The sequence below is a fragment of the Manacus candei genome, unplaced genomic scaffold (assembly GCF_025592945.1).
Source record: "Manacus candei isolate 608988 ecotype Guabito, Panama unplaced genomic scaffold, ASM2559294v1 h1tg000011l, whole genome shotgun sequence".
Classification (NCBI taxonomy): domain Eukaryota; kingdom Metazoa; phylum Chordata; class Aves; order Passeriformes; family Pipridae; genus Manacus; species Manacus candei.
This window is the reverse complement of record NW_026138059.1, coordinates 32,066,713-32,087,507: the sequence shown is the minus strand read 5'-3', so window position 1 is coordinate 32,087,507 and position 20,795 is coordinate 32,066,713. Positions and strand designations below refer to the sequence as shown.

The following is a 20,795-nucleotide window of genomic DNA, read 5'->3' as shown; positions in this document are numbered from 1 at the left end:
ATTCATGTTTTTATCTAATAATGTATTGTTTATTGGCATAATATGACATTTTGTAGATAGAAATCTAAATTAATGTATTTATTTGCTTTAATTATTTTGACCAATTTTTCTAAATAACACATAATTTGTAGTAATTCTACTGGGAATTACTGCAAGAATTCAGTAATTCCCGGCTGAGTTCTGTATATTTAGTGTGTTATGAATATTCAGACTAGGCAGTGTATAAATAGTGAGACAAAGAGGAAATTTGTTATCATTAAAGAGCTCATAAATATACTGTTGTGAGTTTAAGACCTCTGGCAAGTTTTTTTCTCTAGCTTGGAAAAATAAGAAAGCATTGGTAATTCTGAATATGAATTTTTAGTATGTAGAAAGATAATGAAGACAGATGCTTTATTATCATATACCTCTTATAGTTCCGTACCTTGCAACAATTGTTACTTGTTATGGTCTTCTTTTGATATCTCTGTTGATGAGACTTGCAGCAAGAAATTGAATACAGTTATGTTATAGCTAATGAAAGTAGTATGTATTAGTAGTACTGGTTAGTGCTACATTAGTAGTGTTCTTCATTAGTATGAAGTGTATAAAGTTACATTTGGTTTTGTTAACAGTTGGTGCTGAAAATGGACAAGAAGCAATTGAAAGTGGAGCTGTTTTTCTTTTTAAGACATTTCACGGAAAAGAATGTGTTGGCCATGATGAGACAAAGGTGATCAAGGAGATGTTTGGGCCATTTCCATCATCATCTGCTACTGCAGCTTGTGATGCCACATCTCGGATTGCTTCTCACTTCTCTGAAGAACAGCTTACAGGCCTCATACAGATGACTGAAGAGCAAAATGGTGATAACAGAGTGTTCTTTGGTAAAAATATAGTGTTTTCATTTGATATGCATGATTTGGATCACTCTGAAGAGCTGCCTGTGAATGGTGAGGCTGATGCACAAAAAAATATAAGCTTAGATTATAACAAATTTCTGAATAACCAGCTGAATCACTTACAGAATTACTGTGCTGAGAAATCTGATCTCAAGTCTTTGGAAAAAGTAGATGATTCTTTTTTATGGTGTGAAGTTGGAAAGTACCTGAAGGAATTTCAAGGGGGTAACCCTGGAGGGCCAACAACAGAAGACCTCTGCTGCACATTGTATGAGATCCTTGCTTCTACCAAAAGTGGCGATGAACTGCAAAATGAGGTACAGTAGCATATGAACCAGACTGTGTATATTTGAATACTACAGAAAAATACAATTATTTCACATTAGTCGATGTCTATATACTTTATCCAAGTATTGTCTCTGCTTTTTTTTTTTTTAATTTGTCTTGAGAGAAATCACATGTCAACATCATGATTTACCAGGCAAAAGATGGATGCAGCATGAGTTTTATGTAAATAGTGTCCTTTTCCCCTGTAATGGACAGGCTATAACTTTTTTTTTTTGATGGCCATTTGCTCAGCTTCTTGCTACTTTCTTTTTAAGCAGAAGCCAGTTTAGGCTGCCTATAAAAGTGTCAGGAACTTGCAGAAGCAAACTGAAGTAACTTCCTTGGGCAGGTTTCATCTCCAGTTTTCAGAGCCTGCAGCTGGAAGGCTGTGCAGGTGGTGCTACTTTAAAATTTTGTCATATCACATCTGTTTCTTTGAATAAGGAAAGAGGATGGCTGGGTTTCTTACAAGAATGGCAGAGAAAGCTTGAGGGAGAGGGAACAGTTACTGGAGTTGTAGGATAAGTGTAGTAGCAGAAGGGGGAAAAAGCATGATTAAAGGCTGGGGAAGAGGTTTTCCAGGTGTGTGCATAAGATAATCTAGGCAAGAGAGAACTTGTTTTGAATGGGGTTGGGAAAGAATTCCTGCAATTTGCTAATTTTTTTTTCCTGTGCACTTCTCTGTTAGGTTTACTTTATTCTTCCTAACTTGCCCTGCTTTCCTCCCCTGAAAACATCCAGTACTTAAATTCACAAACTGACTTTTCAGAAAGAGTTTAAATTTGAAAATTTGCTACTGAAATACAACTGATGGTAGGAATAAACAGTAATGAAATACACTATAGTGAAAATTTTCAGGAATTTTGCCATTACAGTTGCAGATTTAATTCTTACAAAAAACATTAAGTCATAGAGTATTTCATCTTAGGTTTAAATAACTATGTATTGATATCTAATGCAAAATGATATAGTTACTGAAGCTATATTATTGTTTTGTTTGGTCAGTAGACCTCATTTTGGCCACCCTTTGAGCTGCATTCTGCATATGAATATTTTCTTGCAGACTACTTCTAATTTGAGATCTTAAATATAAATGGAAGCTGGTCTAATTTCTACTGCAATGAAATATATTTGAAAAATAACACTTTAAGCCATGTCTGCAAACAGTTTCATATTTTAAGTGGTTGTATTGAAGGATGACTCATGAAAATAGAAAACTGAACAGGTCTTGGATAAGGAAATTGGATAAAGAAACTTGAATGTAAAATGAAACACAAAAAGAATATCTTCCATTTGTCATAGGGACCTGAAGTTTATAATTCCATACTTCTGCATAATACCTACTTAAGGCCTGAGTTTACTTTGTAAAATTTGTTAAAGGAAAGGCTCAAAACCTTTCACTCGAAGCAAGAAGAAATAACATTATTTTTATTTCGCAACTTTATGATCATAATGGATTGCTAAATGAATTGGCAGAAAGTTCAAGCTATCAGTTTTTATGTAGGTCACCATTAAAGACTTCTTTTCCATTAGTTTTTGGAGCAAAGAATTTTTGGCAAAATTTCTCTTTTGATGGCTTTACAGTTTTAATTTGATAATATGAAAAAATTGTTTGCCAGCAAACTGAAGATTATTCAGCAAGTTTCTTTTATATGAGTCACTCGAGAGAAGAAGGATTTTTTCCTTAGTGTCTGAAAACTATATCTTATTTTTGATTTTTAAAAGAAATTAGTAATAAAAAATAAAAATAAAAAAAAGCAAAGATCTCCCCATTTTCCTTATTTTGGTTCCCATGTTGCTTTTCCTTGCAACACTCTTATTTCATTGTTCATTGTGCAATGTGGGGGTTGAGGAGGGAGTAAGACAAATTTGAACCTGATCACCTTTTGTTAAAAGCTAGCTGGCATTTGTATTGTGCTCTCTGTAAGCATAGTTGTGGCTTGAAAATTTCTTCTGGGCTTTAGATTTTACTATTACTGAGGAGTTGTTTTTTTTATTACAGCAGTTTTGTTGGTGCCATCATTAAGAGCAGGTGGTGCTTTTAAACCTGAAGGTAACCCATTTCTAGAACTAGGTCATAGGTTTGCTGTATGAGATGGTATAACAAGTATGTGATTGATCATGCATACTGAAAATCTTAGCATAAAGTGTCTATGCTCTATAATAATTCTTTTAAATAAAAATCCAGATCTGTAAAACACATTTTTATATTTTAAATATAAAGATACCACTGTCTGGTTATTATTAAACAAGAAGAGAACATGCTGGTGGTGAGGATATTGGTGAGTGGACTTCTGTAAGACAATTTCATTTGAGATTCATTCTGAGATTCCAGACCACATTAAGAATATGAACATTTTATATCATTTCAGGTATGCCATCCTGGTTGTTTTTTGGGGTTGTTTAGCGTATGTACAGGCACACATGTATGGTATTTAGGTTTTTATCTACTTAATGAACTCTACAAGGAATTGAAATCAGTTGCTTTCTCTAGCAGCATGTGGCTTATGTTTAAAGTGGTTGGCAAGGTAGAAGAAATACTTTGTTCTTTGTTTCCACTATTTAAGAACATACCACTCTTCCTTTAGGACAGTTTGTTTTTCTGGCATATCACTGGTGACTCTAAATTAGAGGAAAATTGGTTCTTATGATTGGAGTGATATTGGAGTTATAATTTATTTTTTAAGTGTTTGAGACATGACTTTTCATTTAAGACATAAGTTCTAGTAACCCTAAATGACAGCTACACACTTTTCACAGTGTCTCAGATTTTGTTGATGAATATAAGATGGTGATGATGCGGTAACAAGACCATTATTTAAAAACAGGAAGAAAAAGCGGATGGCCAATTACAGAGTTCAGCCAATGACTCTTGTGGTTTTTTATTATTATTTTATATTAAAACTTAGTATGCAGTGTATTTCTCAAGTTGAGCACTCAGTTTCTAATATATGATGCTTTCGGAATGAAGACTGGAGCCATCTTGAGAGCATTTTAGCGGCTTTTCCACCTATCACCTCCCAGGGTAACTAGGAAAAAGTTAGAAGGGTTTATTATTACTGTTTGATTACACCATGCTGTTCTTAGAGGGCTTCTCTTTCTTCTGTGAACTCTTGTTGTAGTTTATCTGCAAAATTTATCTGAATTTTATTTTGGAAATACCTGTCTATTTTTACACTGAGGCAGACGTACATTATCATAACAAAACATTTCCTATAGAGATAAAGTAACTAGAGGGAAAAAAGGAAGTTCAATCAGAATTGTGTTAAGCTCTAATTAATACAGCATACATTATGAAAATTTGTGCATTCTATTCATCTTGGGACAAGGAAAGAACTTTGCCCAAATAAAATTAATAATGATGTCATTCAGTGTATTGGATTAAATGGTGTTTCCCAGACAAAATCATTTTAAATGATGTGTAAATGACTAGAACACTAGGCTGAGATGTGAAACAGCAGGACTGTTTCAAGAAAATTACATTGTAAGTAGTAGTTTCAATAGTGTGTAATAGTACGTATATTTACTTATCTCTACACGATACATTTATTTGCCATATAATAGGACACAAGGTACTTAATGTGTAGGCTTTTTCTCTGCTTTATAGTTGTGACTGTTTTCCAGCTCTGCATTAAAAGGTTAACATATATATGTACTTGGAACTATAGCATCCAGAGGTTCTATAAGTTAAATACAGGCCACCTGTATTACAAACTGTTTTAGTGTGAAAAAACATTACTTTATATTTAATTTCTAACAATAATTCAGTATTCATCACTCCTACCAAAAATGTAATTTTTGTCATAAGCACCTGACATACAGTAAGAGACCAAAGGGTAGTAACGTGGAGTTTGAAGGTCCTCAGTCCTTCCTTCAAGGGTGAAAAACATTCATTTCAAATCAAAGTACACCTGAAATCAGAAAAGTCCAAGTTGTGGAATATAGGTTTTATATGATGAAAAAAAAGAGGTCATGAATTGGGCAGCACCTCTTCCTGTATGTATTCCTTATTAGATCCATCCAGTAATATACTCATCATTAGAGCCAAAAAGTTATTGCTTTATTACTGAAATTCAGTTCTTTTCGTACTTATTTCAGAATGGAAGTTAACAGATTATTTTGTTGCTTCATTAAGTAGGATTTTTTTTTCAGTGTAGTGTTCTCTGAATGCTTGATTTAGCAACAGGCTTTTAGACAGTTTTCTCCAGCCTCTTCTAAGTGGAGCGCTGTTGTCTCTCAGGCTTCTGCCTGTAACTTTTTCTTAGCGACCTTTGTCACTGCTAGCAAGATAATGATTTTTTTTTTCCACATGAGTTCATCTGCAGCGTTTCTGTTCCTTTATCTTAATCCCACCACAAATGTCTGCTTTGTTGGTTGAACCTGTAAATGCTCATGGAATCAAGAACAAGGGGAACTTAACTAATTCAGTGAACTGGCAGGAAGCTCCTCTGTGTCTGCCACCAACCTTTTTGCAACAGAAGTATAGAAGAGTAAAGGAAAGCAAAATCTGTGTAAATGTTCACAGAATCTAGAAGGGACCTTTTCTGTCACTGATACAATATCTTAAAGTGAGGAAGACTCATTAATAAAAGAATCTGGGAAAATTTGTCCCAGCTCTTCCCTGAAGACTGCTCCAGTCTTGTTGCTTGGGTGTTTAAAATGAACTTGTTTTCTGCTTTTTGACTTTATTCAGGGCTGCTTTTATGATCACTTTTCCTGTGCTACAGTTGTCTGTTTTTTTTTTTTCCAAAGCATTTTTAAACATGAGCATTAAAGAACTGTGCTTGTACCTTCTTTTCCAGATGATGGTATGCCTTTTAAACACTGCCTTTCCTTTCATTTACCCTTCAGGCAGTTCCTTGCCAACTTTTAATTCTTCTATTAACGCTTATCTTCACAAATTCCACATATCCTCATGTGGAAAAATTGCAATGTTTTAAATGAAGTCCAGATGTGAGACAACTGCTATTTATTCATTTTCTACCTTAATGAAGTGTTAGACCAAGTGATGTATCATTAGTAAGCCCATGCTATGTTTATGCCATTTTCCAGTTATCTGGATGTCTTTTTCATTCTTTTCAAAACATATCCTTTTAACTCACCTCCAATCATATTTATATTTTTCTTATCCACAGTGTTATTGCACTTGTAGATGTGTGATCCCTGACTGACAGTTTCATGTGTCAGTTTCTGAAGATTTATGAAAGATGACATTGTGTTCAATCTGCCTGAACAGCGAGCTCTGAATTTTGTTCCTAGCTTCGTTGTGATCATTTTTATATCCATGCTCTTTTCTCTTTAACTGCTTTATCCTTATATCCAAAATTATTTTTTTTAACCATAGAAAAATTTTAATTTTAATATTGAACTGAATTAAAGTATTGTCAGTAACTTTGAAGAGTCAAAATTTTCCTTTCAAAAGGGAAATTTATGCTACAGTAAGGGACCTAGATAGTGGAGTTAGCTGGTCCCTGACACTCAAAATGGGAAACATGCCTAGCTACTTTTGAAGGAAAATACACTAAAATTGTTTCCTCATGTAGGGATATGAACCATTAAATAGAATCATGGAATACGAGGTTGGAAGGGACTTCAAGAATCATTTGGTCCAACCTTTCAGGGCAAAAGCATGGTCTAGACAAGATGTCTCAGCACCCTGCCCACCCAAATCTTAAAAATGTTCAGTGTTGGGGAATCCACCATGTCCCTGGAAAGATTATTCTGATGACTGATTGTTCTCATTGTGAAAAATTTTCCTTTTGTGTCCAATCAAAATCTCCCCAGCAATAACTTGTACTTATTGCCCTGTCTTTTCCATGTGACTCCTTCTAAAGAGAGAGTCTCTGTCTTCTTTGCAAGGCACCTCCTAACTGCTAGAACATCATGATAAGACCTCCTCTAAGGCTTCCATTTCTCAAGGCTCTAGAAACCAGTTCTCTCAGCCTTTCCTCACACATCAGGCTTCCCAGTCCTTGGATCATCTTTGTGGCCTTTCTCTGGATCCTTTCCAGCCTACCCACATCTTTTTTGTATAGAGGGGACCAAATCTGAACACAGTATTCCAGGCGTGTCTGACAAGCACTGAGTAGAGTGGGAAAATGCCTTCATTTTCTCTGCTGGCGATGCCCTTGTTGATGCAAGCACGCTGTTCGCTCATGTTGAGCTTGTTGCTCACCAGGACCCCCAGCTCCCTCTCCACAGGTCTGCTCCCCAGATGGATAGATCCCAGACTGTGCCACACTCCTGCACTACACTTACCCTTGTTAAACTCAGTAAGATTCTTGGATTTCGGTGTGTTTTGTTGATATTTGAAGACTACATTTTTTTTCTTGAACAGTGTACCCTTCAGCCTGCAATGATGTTGTTGGCGATAGAAATAGAAATAACAGCTTTACACTGCAGTTTGCAAGTCATAGAGCACATCATTCACAGTAGACTGGGACTGGTCAATGTTGTTAATTCTGATCAGAATGGAGAGTTCAACAGTCAACAGATAATACTGTTACAGCCCTTTAGCCCTTTAACCCTTCAGTTACAGTTGACTTTTTTTTTTCCAAGAAACCTTTTTATCATATATCTCATGGATACTATAGAAAGATGCACATTTTTTTTTAAACACGGAAAGTCTCTGTGGTTTTTTGCTTTTTTTTTTAGAATATTGACTGCTGAATTCATTTCCGATATACATATATATATTCAGTGGTGTGTTACGCTAAAAACTTATGGGTTGATAAAGGAGATAAGACCCCTTAAATTTTCCTGTGTAATGTTCACTGGATTTTTTGTGGGGAAAACTCTACTTGATGTTTCACAGTGCTTGCAAGGAAAAGTGTATGTTGTGAGGCTGGGTAAACATTACCTTCCCGTATCATGATTATCTTTCAAAAAGCCCCACAGTTCTTGGATTAGCATCACTTACTTTATCTAATGCTGTCTGCTCTTATTTAAACAATATACATACACACCCTGAATTTGGAAAAGTTTTAATTAAAAAAATGTTGATGTTGCATTTTACATGGTAGTCTGATCATGGCAAAAGATGTATCTAGACTGACTTTGATCAGTACTGGCCTTTTAATCTGGAGAATATATGCAGTCTCATTTCTTTTTACCTTATTGTTAATAGTATTTTATTGATAGGTATACTTGTTTCAGTTTGCTTATAAAATGGAGAGCAACACAGAGGAAAAGCTATGAAAACTGTCTGTAGTTACTACTTAAATGTTAGGCTTTCTTAATTAACATTGCACTCTTATGCATTTTATTGCTCTGCTTTGAGTCGTAGATGAACAAATAAAATCTGAAAGGTGTAGAGTGGTGTCCAGTATGGGGATATTGGACTGAGTCCGGGGAAGAGCCACTGGGATGGGGAAGGGACTGGAGCATCTGACATACAAGAAGAGACTGAGAATGCTGGGGTTATTCAGCCTGGAGAAGGGAAGTCTGGAGGATCTGTTCAGATCTGATGGTGAGGGAGTGAAGAAAGTGGAGCCAGACTTGGTTATACCTAATGGCAGGACTACAGGCAGTGGACATAAATTGGATTACAGAATGTTCCATGTAAACATAACATTTGATGTCAATGTGATAGTGATCAGACACAGGAGCAGTATGCTTAAGAGGTTGTGGAATCTGCAACCCTGGAGACTAGATCATTTCCAGACATTTCTTCCAACCTCAGCCATTCTGTGTTTCTGTCATTTGAATTGAAAAAATAGAAGTAACTGGAGAAAATTCTTCTGCAATATTTACTCCTAATTCTGTATTAAATCTTCATTTTCCCTGATGGATTTCTTACAATAAAATCAATCCCTTATCCTAATACATTTTCTTTTTTGAGTTAAAATCTTCTTGTTTTGTAATAAGTTCATTGTTAATGGAATCTCATAATAAGTAAGTGCAGTGTGCCTTTTAAATACTTAAATTTTAACCTTATGTGTAACTTAATTAATGAATTATGGTATATGGAAAATAAATAGTCCTTGTGTTGCAAGTAATCTCAATTATGTTTTAAAGTGACCTTGGTCTCCTAAATTAAGTGTCTATCTATAACAGACATTTGTTGTCCAGAGAAATCATTCATTAAACTGGAATCTGTAATGGTCATTATTCTTTTAAGAGAAAATAACATATAGTCTTAATTCATGTGACCAAATTTCTAATACCCTTTAAAAGCCTGACATTGTTTATGTGAATGTTTAATTTTTTTTCTATGTGTAAGCTAAGACAAATGTAACACCATGAAATACAGTTCTACAAGAAAGAGCATATTTTAAAGCTCATAATACAAACCGGCTAGAAAAAGAATTTTTTAATTCTTAAAGACTGCACACGCTTATTCATTCTTTCAGATAAAGAAATGGAAGAGCATATACAACATTGCACAACATATGTTATTTTAGAATAAGACTAAGAAAGTGCATGTAGATTTTGTTTCCTAGTAGTGGCTTAGCATGTTGTTTGTCAGTAGCAAACACTGCAGACACTGTTCTGTCTTTACTTCTTGCTCATTGCTTTCAAGAGTACTCAGAACTTTAGTGTAACATTTACAGATGTTATGTTCTAACTATTAGTATCCAGAAATTTGATGACCCGAGAAATACTTAGCTTACATTTCTAAACCTGAATTCAGTTTAGTAATTGTCAGGTCTGTACTGAGAGTGATTCCCTAAACAGTCTGAATATATAATTTATATTAAGAGCTCTGAACTCTTCACAGTTCACATTATAGTACTGACTGTGAAAAGTACTTCAGCATTTCATTTTTTTGCAGACTTGGGTGGCACTCAGGTGCTAGTTTCGAGATCATTCTTCTAGCATACTGTGCAGACTCTAAACAAACGTGCTTTCAAGAAACAGGCTGCACTGCCTGTGCACGGCTCAGTTGGCTCTGGCTCAATATTTGACTAATGCTCAGAGGGCAAGTGGAACTTGTTTGCATGTTCTGTGTAGCCATTCCCTTAGCTACAAGCTGACCTTCACCATCAGAAAAGTGCAGTGTGCAGGTGTAAAAGTAGATATTTACTTTAAGCAAAATCAGATCTGAAGTGCCAGCCTCTTGCTGCTTCGTAGAATGCCCAATGGTGGACTTTGCAAAGGCTTGGCCCCTCCAAATACCAAACATGAATGCTCTGCTATTGGAAACTCAGTTTTACCTGTCACTAGCTCGGCATCAGTCCAATTGTGTGTGCTTCATTGCTCCCAGAGGGTTCTCTGTTCCCTGTCAAAGCTAAAACCTGGCTTTTCTGTGTAAGCTGCTGCTCTTCTCTTCAGGCATAGAACTCCCAGCTGCAGCATTTTAACTCATCTGAAGCAGAACCAAAGGTGCTCTGAGACCCCCAGCACAAGGCTGCTATTTTCCCTGCACAGTTTTCATGAAGCCACTATTAGGTGGAGAAAGACAACTTTGATGTCAAAATGCAATTTGGCAGAACTTGAGGCCAATATAAGCAGACTCAACACATAATTTTTAGAAACACTTTTTGAAATATGGTAAATAGCATAATGTACTGAGGCATAAGTAAACAGTACAGCTTGTTAGGGAATGAGAAAATTAAATTGGCCAGAGACTGAAGTCAGTAGTGAAATGGCTGATGTGATTGTCCAAAGTGGAAGAAATAGCCAAATTGAATATATTTTTAAATTATTATTAAATATGTGTAAGCACAAAGACAAAAATCTCTAGGATAAAATACTGGCATTATTAAAATCATTTGGAGATTTTTCCTTGATTTCAAAAGCATTTTGTTTTTACTATTTGTCTTAGTCTCTGCTTATGTTTTTAACTCATTTCACAGAGGTGATTTCTGAAGCATGTATAACTGATATTTTGCATGCACAGCCAGCAAAATAGCACTGTTACAAAATAGGATTGCACTAACATGTATGTCTATGTTGCTTGGGAAATTTTTGCCACTTTGAAGATTTTATGGTGCTGTGGCATTTTTATGAGACTTTCCCTCAGAGGAACTGGATAACTGGTTAAACAGGTTAAACTTCTTAAAACAGCAAAGAGTAGATAATCTACTGAGTTTTACTCTGTTAATAAAATAGTCTTGAACAACTGATATAAGCAAATGTGGTAATAACTACATAAACCATTTAACAAACACTGAATACTCATGTGAATAGAGAGTAGTCATACTGCAAGTTTTTTTTTCCAAAATGCAAAACAGATTACATTATGGGGGTTTTGTAATAAAAATTTTACCTAAACAGCTTGGTTTAGAGCATAAACTTTTTTATGAGCTATCTTATTTATTACTTTAGTTATTTATTATAAAGAGATAAGAGATGTTGGGAAACAACTTTCAAATATGCATTAATACAGAGAAAATCTTGGATATTTAATGTCAAAACTGAGTGTCTCAGGACTATGTTTCTGTCATATTGCAGAGGTTCTCCAGGCCTCTAAACTTAGCATGTTAGTGCCATGCTGGAGATAGGCATGGACTCTGCAGAAAGTCAACAAAAGCATGCCGTGCTTCAACATCTTGTATTCGTATGTATTATTGCTTGTATTAAATATAGTATGAATACTGTATATCATATAGATAGTTGTATATTACTATCTTGTATTACTCCACAATGTTTATTGAAGTGCTAAGTTTATGGAGATTAGCCTTGTGGATGCTACCTGTAAGAATAGCAAAAAATCATGGCACTTTATCTTGTTATATAGAAGTCATCATTAAACCTTTTGTTATTAACGTTAAGTTAATTAGAGGACAAAACAAAACTGCGGAAGTTAGCTGAGTGGAATTTGCAAGTGGAATTCTAGAATGAAGAGTCCACTGGCTCTTCTTACTCTAACTAATCAAATAAAATGTTAAATATCTTGACATGCTACTTCATTGGTATTTTTTATAAAAATGCAGATGATGAAAACATAAAAATGTGCATCCAGGTAGGTAGATATTTAAATTAAAAAAAACAAAAGAACCAGAATTTTATTGTGGCAACATATTTCAAAGACATCAACATCTGTATGTTTATATCTCATTTTAAAGACGTTAAAGATCTTCATTGTAAGCACTACCCGATACTTTCAGTATTACAACTACATTTCTTAGTTGATCTTAAGTGGAGAATATGTTTCTATTTCTATGAAATAGAAAGCCTACTGAAAGGGAAAGCATTTTCAGAAGATGACTGCATCATTGCTATATATAGAACATGCTAAAAATAGTTGGAAAAGGGTTCATAGGTGATCCATTGTATAGAAGGTAGCATGTGAAATAAAGCATGGAAAACTGAGGAAATGAAATATGAAAAAATAATTACCAGTCTGGCTTGATGCAAAGAAGCAGCTGTAGTACAAACATATTTTGTGTGAGAGGAGTGCACTAGCAGACTGTGGTTTGCAGGAAAAGGCACTTGGAGGAGGGAGGGAGCAATAGACTGGCAGCATAAAACAAAAGTTTTGTAAATATTGGCTGTTCATCTTAGCAAGGAACAATCTCACCAAGTGTTTCAGTTAACTTTCAAATTTTAGGCAAGTTGGTTTCCAGTTCTGTCATAGCTTTTGCAGCAATCAAAGACGTGTATGAGCATCAACTCTCAGAACTGTCTACCACACAGAGAAATTGTCTACTCCTTGTGAGACATTCTTCAGGACATTTTAAGTTATCCAACTGCTCCATTTGGACATGGATATTTAGTTGCCTTAAAGGGCTTTAAGCAACCACAAAGAATCAGAAGTAGATTACTATTATTTCAATAAATATTCAATATTCAGTTTTATGTAGGCCATAGCTAGACTACCAGTGCTCTTTAGTAATGGGATTGTCGTGGGTGGTATTTGCATGTCCCTGTACCTGTTCCATATTTTCTTCTACTGGTAGTAGTTTTTTATTATTATTATTGAACCACCTCCCCCTGCACTGTTCACTTGGTATCTTCTTTTTGCTGTATTGAACAAAGTCTGAAGTAATTGTTAAAATGTTATCTGAAAATCATATAAGGCACTTAAAAAGTTATAAATGGCTTATTTTTGGAAAGAAATTAAAGTACTTATCTGAATTCCAGAAATGTTCATCATTTGCTCCTGTAGAACTCTTTAGCCAGCCCTAGCAGTAGTTGTTACTAATCTACCAATGATCATAAAGTTAGCTGTTAATTTAGGAAACTTATCTAGGATCCTTTTCTGAATGTTTACAAATGGTTATGAATCCTGAGCTTCGGTATCAGAGTTAAGAGGCTTGCTAGAAAACATGGAAGAACAATATGTAATAGTTTTTCCAAGTATCTGGAAGAAGAGGAAGTGCTCGTAGCCAGGATAATTTTTTTAAATAGTAATTTTTAATACTTGCTATTCTGTCATTATTTACTTATGTTCTTCCTGAAGTCATCCAAAATTTCATCTCCAAGCTTCTCTGAAAGCAGTGTGGCTTCTCTTTAGTCTTTGGACAATTTAGAAGACTTTTACCAAGGAAAATCAAGACTGAATTTCTGTTGCAATTGTCTTACTTTCATGTAACTGTTCACCAAAAAGTTAATTTTTTAGGTTTGTCTCTTAATAACTATCACACACAGGTTTACTATAGGAAGTTGTTTGCACAGTAGAAAATTCAAGTTGTCCTTAGTAATTATTTCTTGGTAATCAATAAAGAAGTGGAGTAGCTCTTGCTATGAAGCTCCTTTGAGAGAACAGCTCAAAAAACTACAGTTTAACATTCACTTTAACTTAAACCCATCTAATTTACATGTTCATTGCTATGTATATGCAACACCATGTGAAAATTTTGCATATGATACTATATTGATATAACTTAAATCTTCATTTTTCCTAATGTACCATGAAATTACAACTTTATAACATATTTTAGTTCTGTGTGTGTGTACCCTCGCATGACAGATAGTTTCATGTCAAAGCAACTTGTCTCATAAAACATGTTTGGTTTTAAATGTCAAAGTGGCACTTCCTTTTGTTCAGTAAAATGACTTTCTAGCCCTAACAAATTAACATATCAGAAAGCTTATTCCCCATTACCTAGTTCATAAAAGCAGTATCCATTTTGGGAAAGTACAGGCATATGTGGATTACCCCTGTGGTGTTTTATCTTATCATCAAAGCCTCTAACTTGGCATGAGACTGGCTTTTCAAGCTTGCATTTTCTTTGTAATTTTATTACAATTACCAAGAGTTTTGTATACAGACAGTGCAAAGCTTGGGTCTCATTATTCTTGACCATGGAGCTTATCTGCTCCTCTTTCATATAGACAAAATAATCCTGTTATTTTTGATACATTTTTCTCCTTTTTTGGTTGTGGCCTTAATTGGAAGTATACTGCTTTGTTGTTGTCCATGGACTGTTGAAACCCCACAGATGACAAGAAACTTTGTCTTTTTGTGAAAAAAGAATAATGCTGTCTCCTGTCATAAGAAACCAAACTGAATGACATTTGAGTGCTGGTTTTTGGGGACGAAACTTAAAAAATTATGAAAGAGCCACAGGGAGAGCCATGAGATGTTAGGCTTCATCCTGGTGCTGAGAGCTGGTCGCTGTCCATCCTTGTCAGTAACTTTTCCTCTTTCCTGTCGACTCTTCTACTTCAGTTTTGTACTGAGAGAAAGCTTGTTGCATCTTTGAGTTGGCATGAGGCTTGATCTATTAATGATAACTTTTGAATCAGTTTCAATGTATCATTAAACTTATGAGATCTTTTTTTGGAGCAAGGCAATCTGTAGCTGGTGGAACTTTTCCCGTTTTAATTTCTTTGATGCTGAGTTCTTTTCACATCCACATGGAGACATAAGAACTATAAGTTCTGCAAGAAATGCAATCAGATGGCAGCTGAAACATTAAGGCTCTCATTAATTAGGCACAAAATCACTTTCCTCCAAATCATTTTATGGAAGGCAGGAAGGGAGAAAACCCCACAAAGAAATCCCAAACCCACAACTGCTTGAGCTGCAGAAGTGACAGAGCTGGGTTTCCTGCTTAGTATTGCCTGGTGTCCGTGGCACCGCGAGGGCTGCAGCTTTGCTGACTGGCAAAGAGTTTGTGCTGGTGGGCTCACTGATGTGTGCTAATGCCGCTGTGCTCACGCTGCAGCCTCCCAGAAGATAAGAGCAGGAGGCACAAAGAGCAGTCATTCAGATCCATCTCTGCTACTGGCCCTGAACACTTCTGTCTCTCTGTTAAATCTGGAAGCTACTGAAGAGGCTTAATGCTTGCTTGTTAGTTCACACACTGCTAAACGCACAATGATGTGGTAGTAATCCTGGTTTCTTTGGAAAGCTAGGCTAAAAATCTTCCCCCTGCTGAAGCTTTTTTTTCCTACAAACCCCTTAAATAATACAAAAGACTATGTTTCGCGAAGACTTGCCTTGTTTCCTTCTCACCCACTTGTACGTATGTACGCCCAGGGTGCTGGAGTTCGCAGCCTGGGGCTGGTTGTCTTAGCAAAGGTGTGAGGCCTTTCAGCTCTTTCTGAGTCTGGCAGAGAGCATTAAAATTCTGACTGGACTATCCTAATAAAACTAGCTTCCAGTATTAGAGTCCCTTGCTGCTCTTCCTCATCCACCTTATGTTAAACAATGTGAACTAACTCCTTGGTTTGCTGGTCTTTTGTTTTATTCTGTCAGTACACATTGGGATGGCAGATGCACACTCAGCCAAGTTCTCCTCCTGAAATGGGAAGGTTTGGGAATTGCTGTCCTTTGAGAAAACCTGCAGGTTTTTATCTTTTGCAGAAAAGAATTCTGTGCCAAACATTGCCATTTTAGAAGTTTCTTAAATCCTCATCCTTAAAAAAAAGTTTGATTTTGATACAGAAACCAATTCTATAAATGTATGTTTTCTGCTGGGTAAGGTCAGAATTTCTTACCCTTATCTACAGGTAAGAAAACTTGCAAGTGCAGCAGTTAGCTGACATCAGGATTTTTTTTTTCTTCAAAAATCATTAACAGCTGATCCCAGAATACTTCTGAAGATAAATACTAGTTTAAGGGATCATATAACAGTGAGTTTTTCTATATTTAAATTTGTCTTCCGGGCTTCCTTTTCATAAGGCAAATCAGTCGTCTGATGTTTGTAGCTGCTGTTTGACATTATTTCTAATTGCCGAAGTCTTCAGGCTAAATTAGCTGGTGGAAGTTGCTGTGTAGCTATGTATTTGAAATTTTCAAAATCAGTGCATCTAAGTTTCTAATTAATGACTTTTAAAACATTTATGATGGTGGTGATCTCTCCAGTCTACTTATTTTCATGTAAAAATATTATGAAAATTTGCTAAGGTTTGTGATCTTGTGCTTGTTTCTTTTTCAGATAAGGTAGGCAGTTTTAGTATGGCTTTGCACAAGGATCGGGATGAAGATTTTTCAGCAAATATTTTAGAGTTATGCTGTGACAGATTATGCTGGTTTTTTTTTAATATGAGACAAATACTAAGACATACCTGTAATCAAAACTAATAGTAAATTAAGTAGCTAAGGTAGCAGGTTTAGGCCTATTAAGCAATATTTCTATACACTTGCAATCTGATAGTCTGGTTTTTAAGTCTTGTTATAAGAAAAAAAATTTTTTTGCTGTAACTGATCAATTTCAGTGTTTTAACTATAGATTTCAGTTTGATTTAAAAGAAGTCTTACCTGGTACCTGTAGGATGAGTCATCTAAAAAATTTGTTTTCATTTTTTAATACTATTTTGGGGGTTTTCCTTGCTGTAATTCATACATTTTTACTAGTGTATAGTTGAAGTAAAATTGTATAGTCACCTGTGAATCTAGAAATACATAAAAATAGGGCATAATCCCAATGTGCTGAGGAGAGATGGTATTAGAAAGAATAATTGACCATGTCTTTATTGTACTTGTATTACTACTCCTGGACTAAGATTGTCCCATGCTGAAGACTAGATTTTCAGGATTTCTTGTTGTACTGTGAATGCAGTAATGAGAAAAGCAAACGAAAGTTGAATATTGAGTAAGAATTTGCTGTGAGTTCATTATCTTTATGCAAATGTCTTTCCCAAAGACGATATTATATGAAAACTTTTCCATCAGCTTCCTTACGCAGCCTTTTTCTATCATCTGAGTAAAATTCAAAGTTTTTATTGGGGGAATTCCTTAAATTTTGCTGCTTTTCTTTAATCTACCTATTTCTAAATTTTTATTTCATTAATAATGTTCTTCTAATTGCCAACTGATAGTAAAATCCAAAAAGTCAAAGCTAACTAATTTCACAGTCGGACCTTTAAGACCTCTTTGATGAAAAGTTGTAACTTCTCATTCATCCTCATGAAGCTGGCACTTGATTCCACTGGAATCACTGCCTGGGCCACATGTTCCTTGTCCTGTTAGAATGCTTGCTGGGGCGGATGCGCTGTTCTGTCCTGTCTGATCCGTGTGATTAGTGAGATTTCAATATGAGAGTCCTCCAGCCCATGTATAGGAATAGCCATCAGAAAAGCATTGTGAGTACACCTGTTTTATCAGCAACTTGTCCTAAAAGGGCATGAAGTGCCTGGCTACTGTTCCGTTGTGAGACAGCTGCCATTAAGCTCAGGTTGCTAAGACTGTGCTGGGTCTCCGGGGTGGAAATGGTTTCTAGGGTTGGAAGATAATTTCTGTATGGGTGGACTTAATGTGATGGGCTTCTTATTCAAAAAAGCCAGCTTGAAAAAAAGAACAGCAGATCTGAGAGCTGAATGTCTTTCTCACACACCTAGTATCTGTTATTAATAGAAATGGTAAGAAATTATGCCTTGTTTGGCTTATCTCATTTTAATCAACCTGTAAAAAATATGAAAAGACAAAATGTCTGAGATTTGTTTTTGAACCAAGTATTCTTCTATAATCTGTAGTTGTTAGAGGTGTTGATAGTCTCTTACTTTTCAGCACAGTAGTAATAAGCAATCAGACTATGTATTATATCCATAAAGTTTCTGTTGAATTTTTCATACACCTCCCCCTCCATCTTCAATGTCTTTGTTTTTGCTACTGAATCTTTTTAATCAGTATTCTAGGTACTATATCCAGACAACTTTTGCAAGAAAACAAGAAAAATGTCTTGTTTTCCCTACAATTTTTTTAATGAAGCAATTGTTTCAGTTGCGTAAGAGCTACTAGGACAGAATAAACTTGAGATCATGCTATGTAGATGATTCTTCCACAGCTATTTGAAAACCATGCCTTGTAAAGCAATATCATCTGCAAACAAGCCACAAAGTGCAGGGATAGCAATTAAATGTGTAGGTGGCACTCTGTAACCCAGACCAGCTGTTAGGCTATAAAAGTAAAGAGATACAGAGGACTGCCACTGGTTGGCTGAATTTGGTTTTCTGTTTCATGTATTGCTGTAGAGCATTACTTAATACTGAGACTCAAGCAAGGTACAAAGACTGTTCCTGGTCTATTTTTGTGTGCATTTAGAAAACAAAATATTTTATGAGATTAACAGGATCCTTTCTCACCTCAAGGAAGATGTAGAAATCAAGAAAATGCCCTTGTGATGGCAGATAGTTTATGATATCAAAGTAATGCACACAGTTCTGTGCCTCATATTTGAGATCATGCTAAGGACCTCCAAAGCTCCTTGTAAATTTTGCTTTATGAAATTGAAAGTGAATATTAGCTATTTAACATTCAGAGCAAAATCTTGTTTCAATCTTGAACTGTGAGTTCAGCAAAAAAGATGTACTTTTTTTATGGCTGAGCCTTACTTGAAAAAATTTGCTCTGTCGTGTGTCTGATTGGGGTTCAATTTTTTCTTGTAGCTCCTTTGGCAGATAGACTGCTGTCTACATGCAAGACAGTTGTCTGTGCCTCCTTGCCTTTTCCATAGAAACTAGCATATATTCAGTAGAAATCATTAGCATGGGGACCCTGCCTCACCTTTCTAATGCAATATGAGACATCTTGTCCTTTTATTCCTAGATTGATTACTCAGTATGCTTTTTTCCAGATATTAAGGCTATGCACGTAAAAATGAAAAGCAAAAATCACAAATATGAGTAATCATACATCTCACTCAGCTATGTTTTTATGGTTGTAGAGTAGTAGCTGAAGTCACCTGGGAACTTTGTTAGCGAAGGCAGTCAGGGTTGCCTTTTGGGCACGATCTGTTACTGACTTCAAGGATCATAATAATTTGGCTGGAATTCAAGAAACTAGTGATTGGCACACAGCCTCTCCAACTGTTGCCTGCTGTCTAGTTTATCTCATTATAACTTAATAGAAAGTCAGCTATGAACATTCACCAGATTCCTTTGCCTGCTCTCAGGGTCTTGGGTGTTGATTTTTCAGGCCACAATATATAATAACACATCAAATCTGAAATGCTAGCACCTACTCTGAACACAGAATTATGCCCCTGTGCCACTCTCTGTGTCAGAACCCTCACAGATTTTGTAAACAAGATGTTTTTTCCTACCAGGCTGTCCTGACAAGGTCATGATCTGGGTACCTATTGGTGTCAGAATCTGTCTGAGGTTATTTTTGTTGGGTTTTTTTTTACTTGCAGTGTTACACATTGTTTAATGTTTTTCTGTCAATCATGTGAAGTCATTAACAGCCTTCAAGTTACAGGCTCAAGTGCCAGGAACATGTCTGCCATTCAGACCTAACTATCTTTATTTCAAGCATAAATTTCCCTGTTGCCCCCTTGTTAGAATGAGCACTTGAGATGAGTGGCAGAAGCTCAAAATGTGAGCAATAAGTATGATGCTACAAAACTGTTAAAAATATTTCCATGAAGTTATGCTGCTCTGGAAGTTTCTGCATTAGAAGCTACCATTAGGCTGTCATCAACATGGTCCTTAGCCTTACTGTCCTTCTAAGATTTGTTGCTTCTAGCTGGCATTTGAAGGCTTGAATTTCATCCCACAAACTGTTGGATTGGCTATGACCCTGCTAACTCTTGGTTTTGATTAATGGAAAACATTGCATTTGGAATGAAACATAATAATTTGTCTCTTAAGATATATAAATTGCTAGGTGAGCAGCCCAGTTTTTCAGTTTGCCTTTTCTTCTCTAGAAGAGGAAGAAAAATGTTTCAAGGCAAAACGTTTTATCCAAAATTATTTTCTCAACAGTGTAAAACCTCTGCAGAACCAACTGCTCATTGAGAGTTAGTGCTTTATCACTTGGAGATGCTTAAGAGTACATAGGACTGACAGCTTGCCTCATAACTTTCTTAAGCTTTACATTCTCTGTAAATTCTTACTTTGTTTTTCTTTCATAGCTGTTTGCAGAGTTTGATTCTTTATGGGCATGTTCTGTGGCATAGTAGGGCAGTCACCTTAAATATCATGAAGAACCATGTTATATGCATTAGAAAATTACACAGCCTTCTGTGACAAATAATACATTTGTGTTTCTTAAATCAACATGCAAAGCAACTCAAGTAAACAGTCATTTCAGCATTGTGCCTCCGGCTGAACATCCTGGCATGAGGCTGAATTGGGTGGTCAGGACAACATCAGCATTTAGTAGGTACTGGAGCACATAGTGGATTTTGCTCTTTTACAACTGGTTCAGCCACTCCAGTCTATGTTGATAACTTAAATTTGTATAATCAAAAAGTAAAACTGCTATAGAAAATATATGTCCTGACAAAAGAAGGCTGCTTTATTTCTCAGTCA

General features: G+C 35.7%; 1 protein-coding gene across 3 annotated transcripts in view; it reads left to right on the top strand.

The window, feature by feature from the left end:
- Positions 1-20,795, top strand: part of ASCC3 (activating signal cointegrator 1 complex subunit 3) — a 264,382-nt gene that overhangs the window by 22,161 nt on the left and 221,426 nt on the right. For all 3 annotated transcript variants that reach the window (XM_051778158.1, XM_051778157.1, XM_051778159.1), the window contains exon 4: positions 615-1,198. In XM_051778158.1, coding sequence (XP_051634118.1) covers positions 615-1,198 — 584 coding nt within the window. The remainder of the gene's footprint in view (positions 1-614; positions 1,199-20,795) is intronic.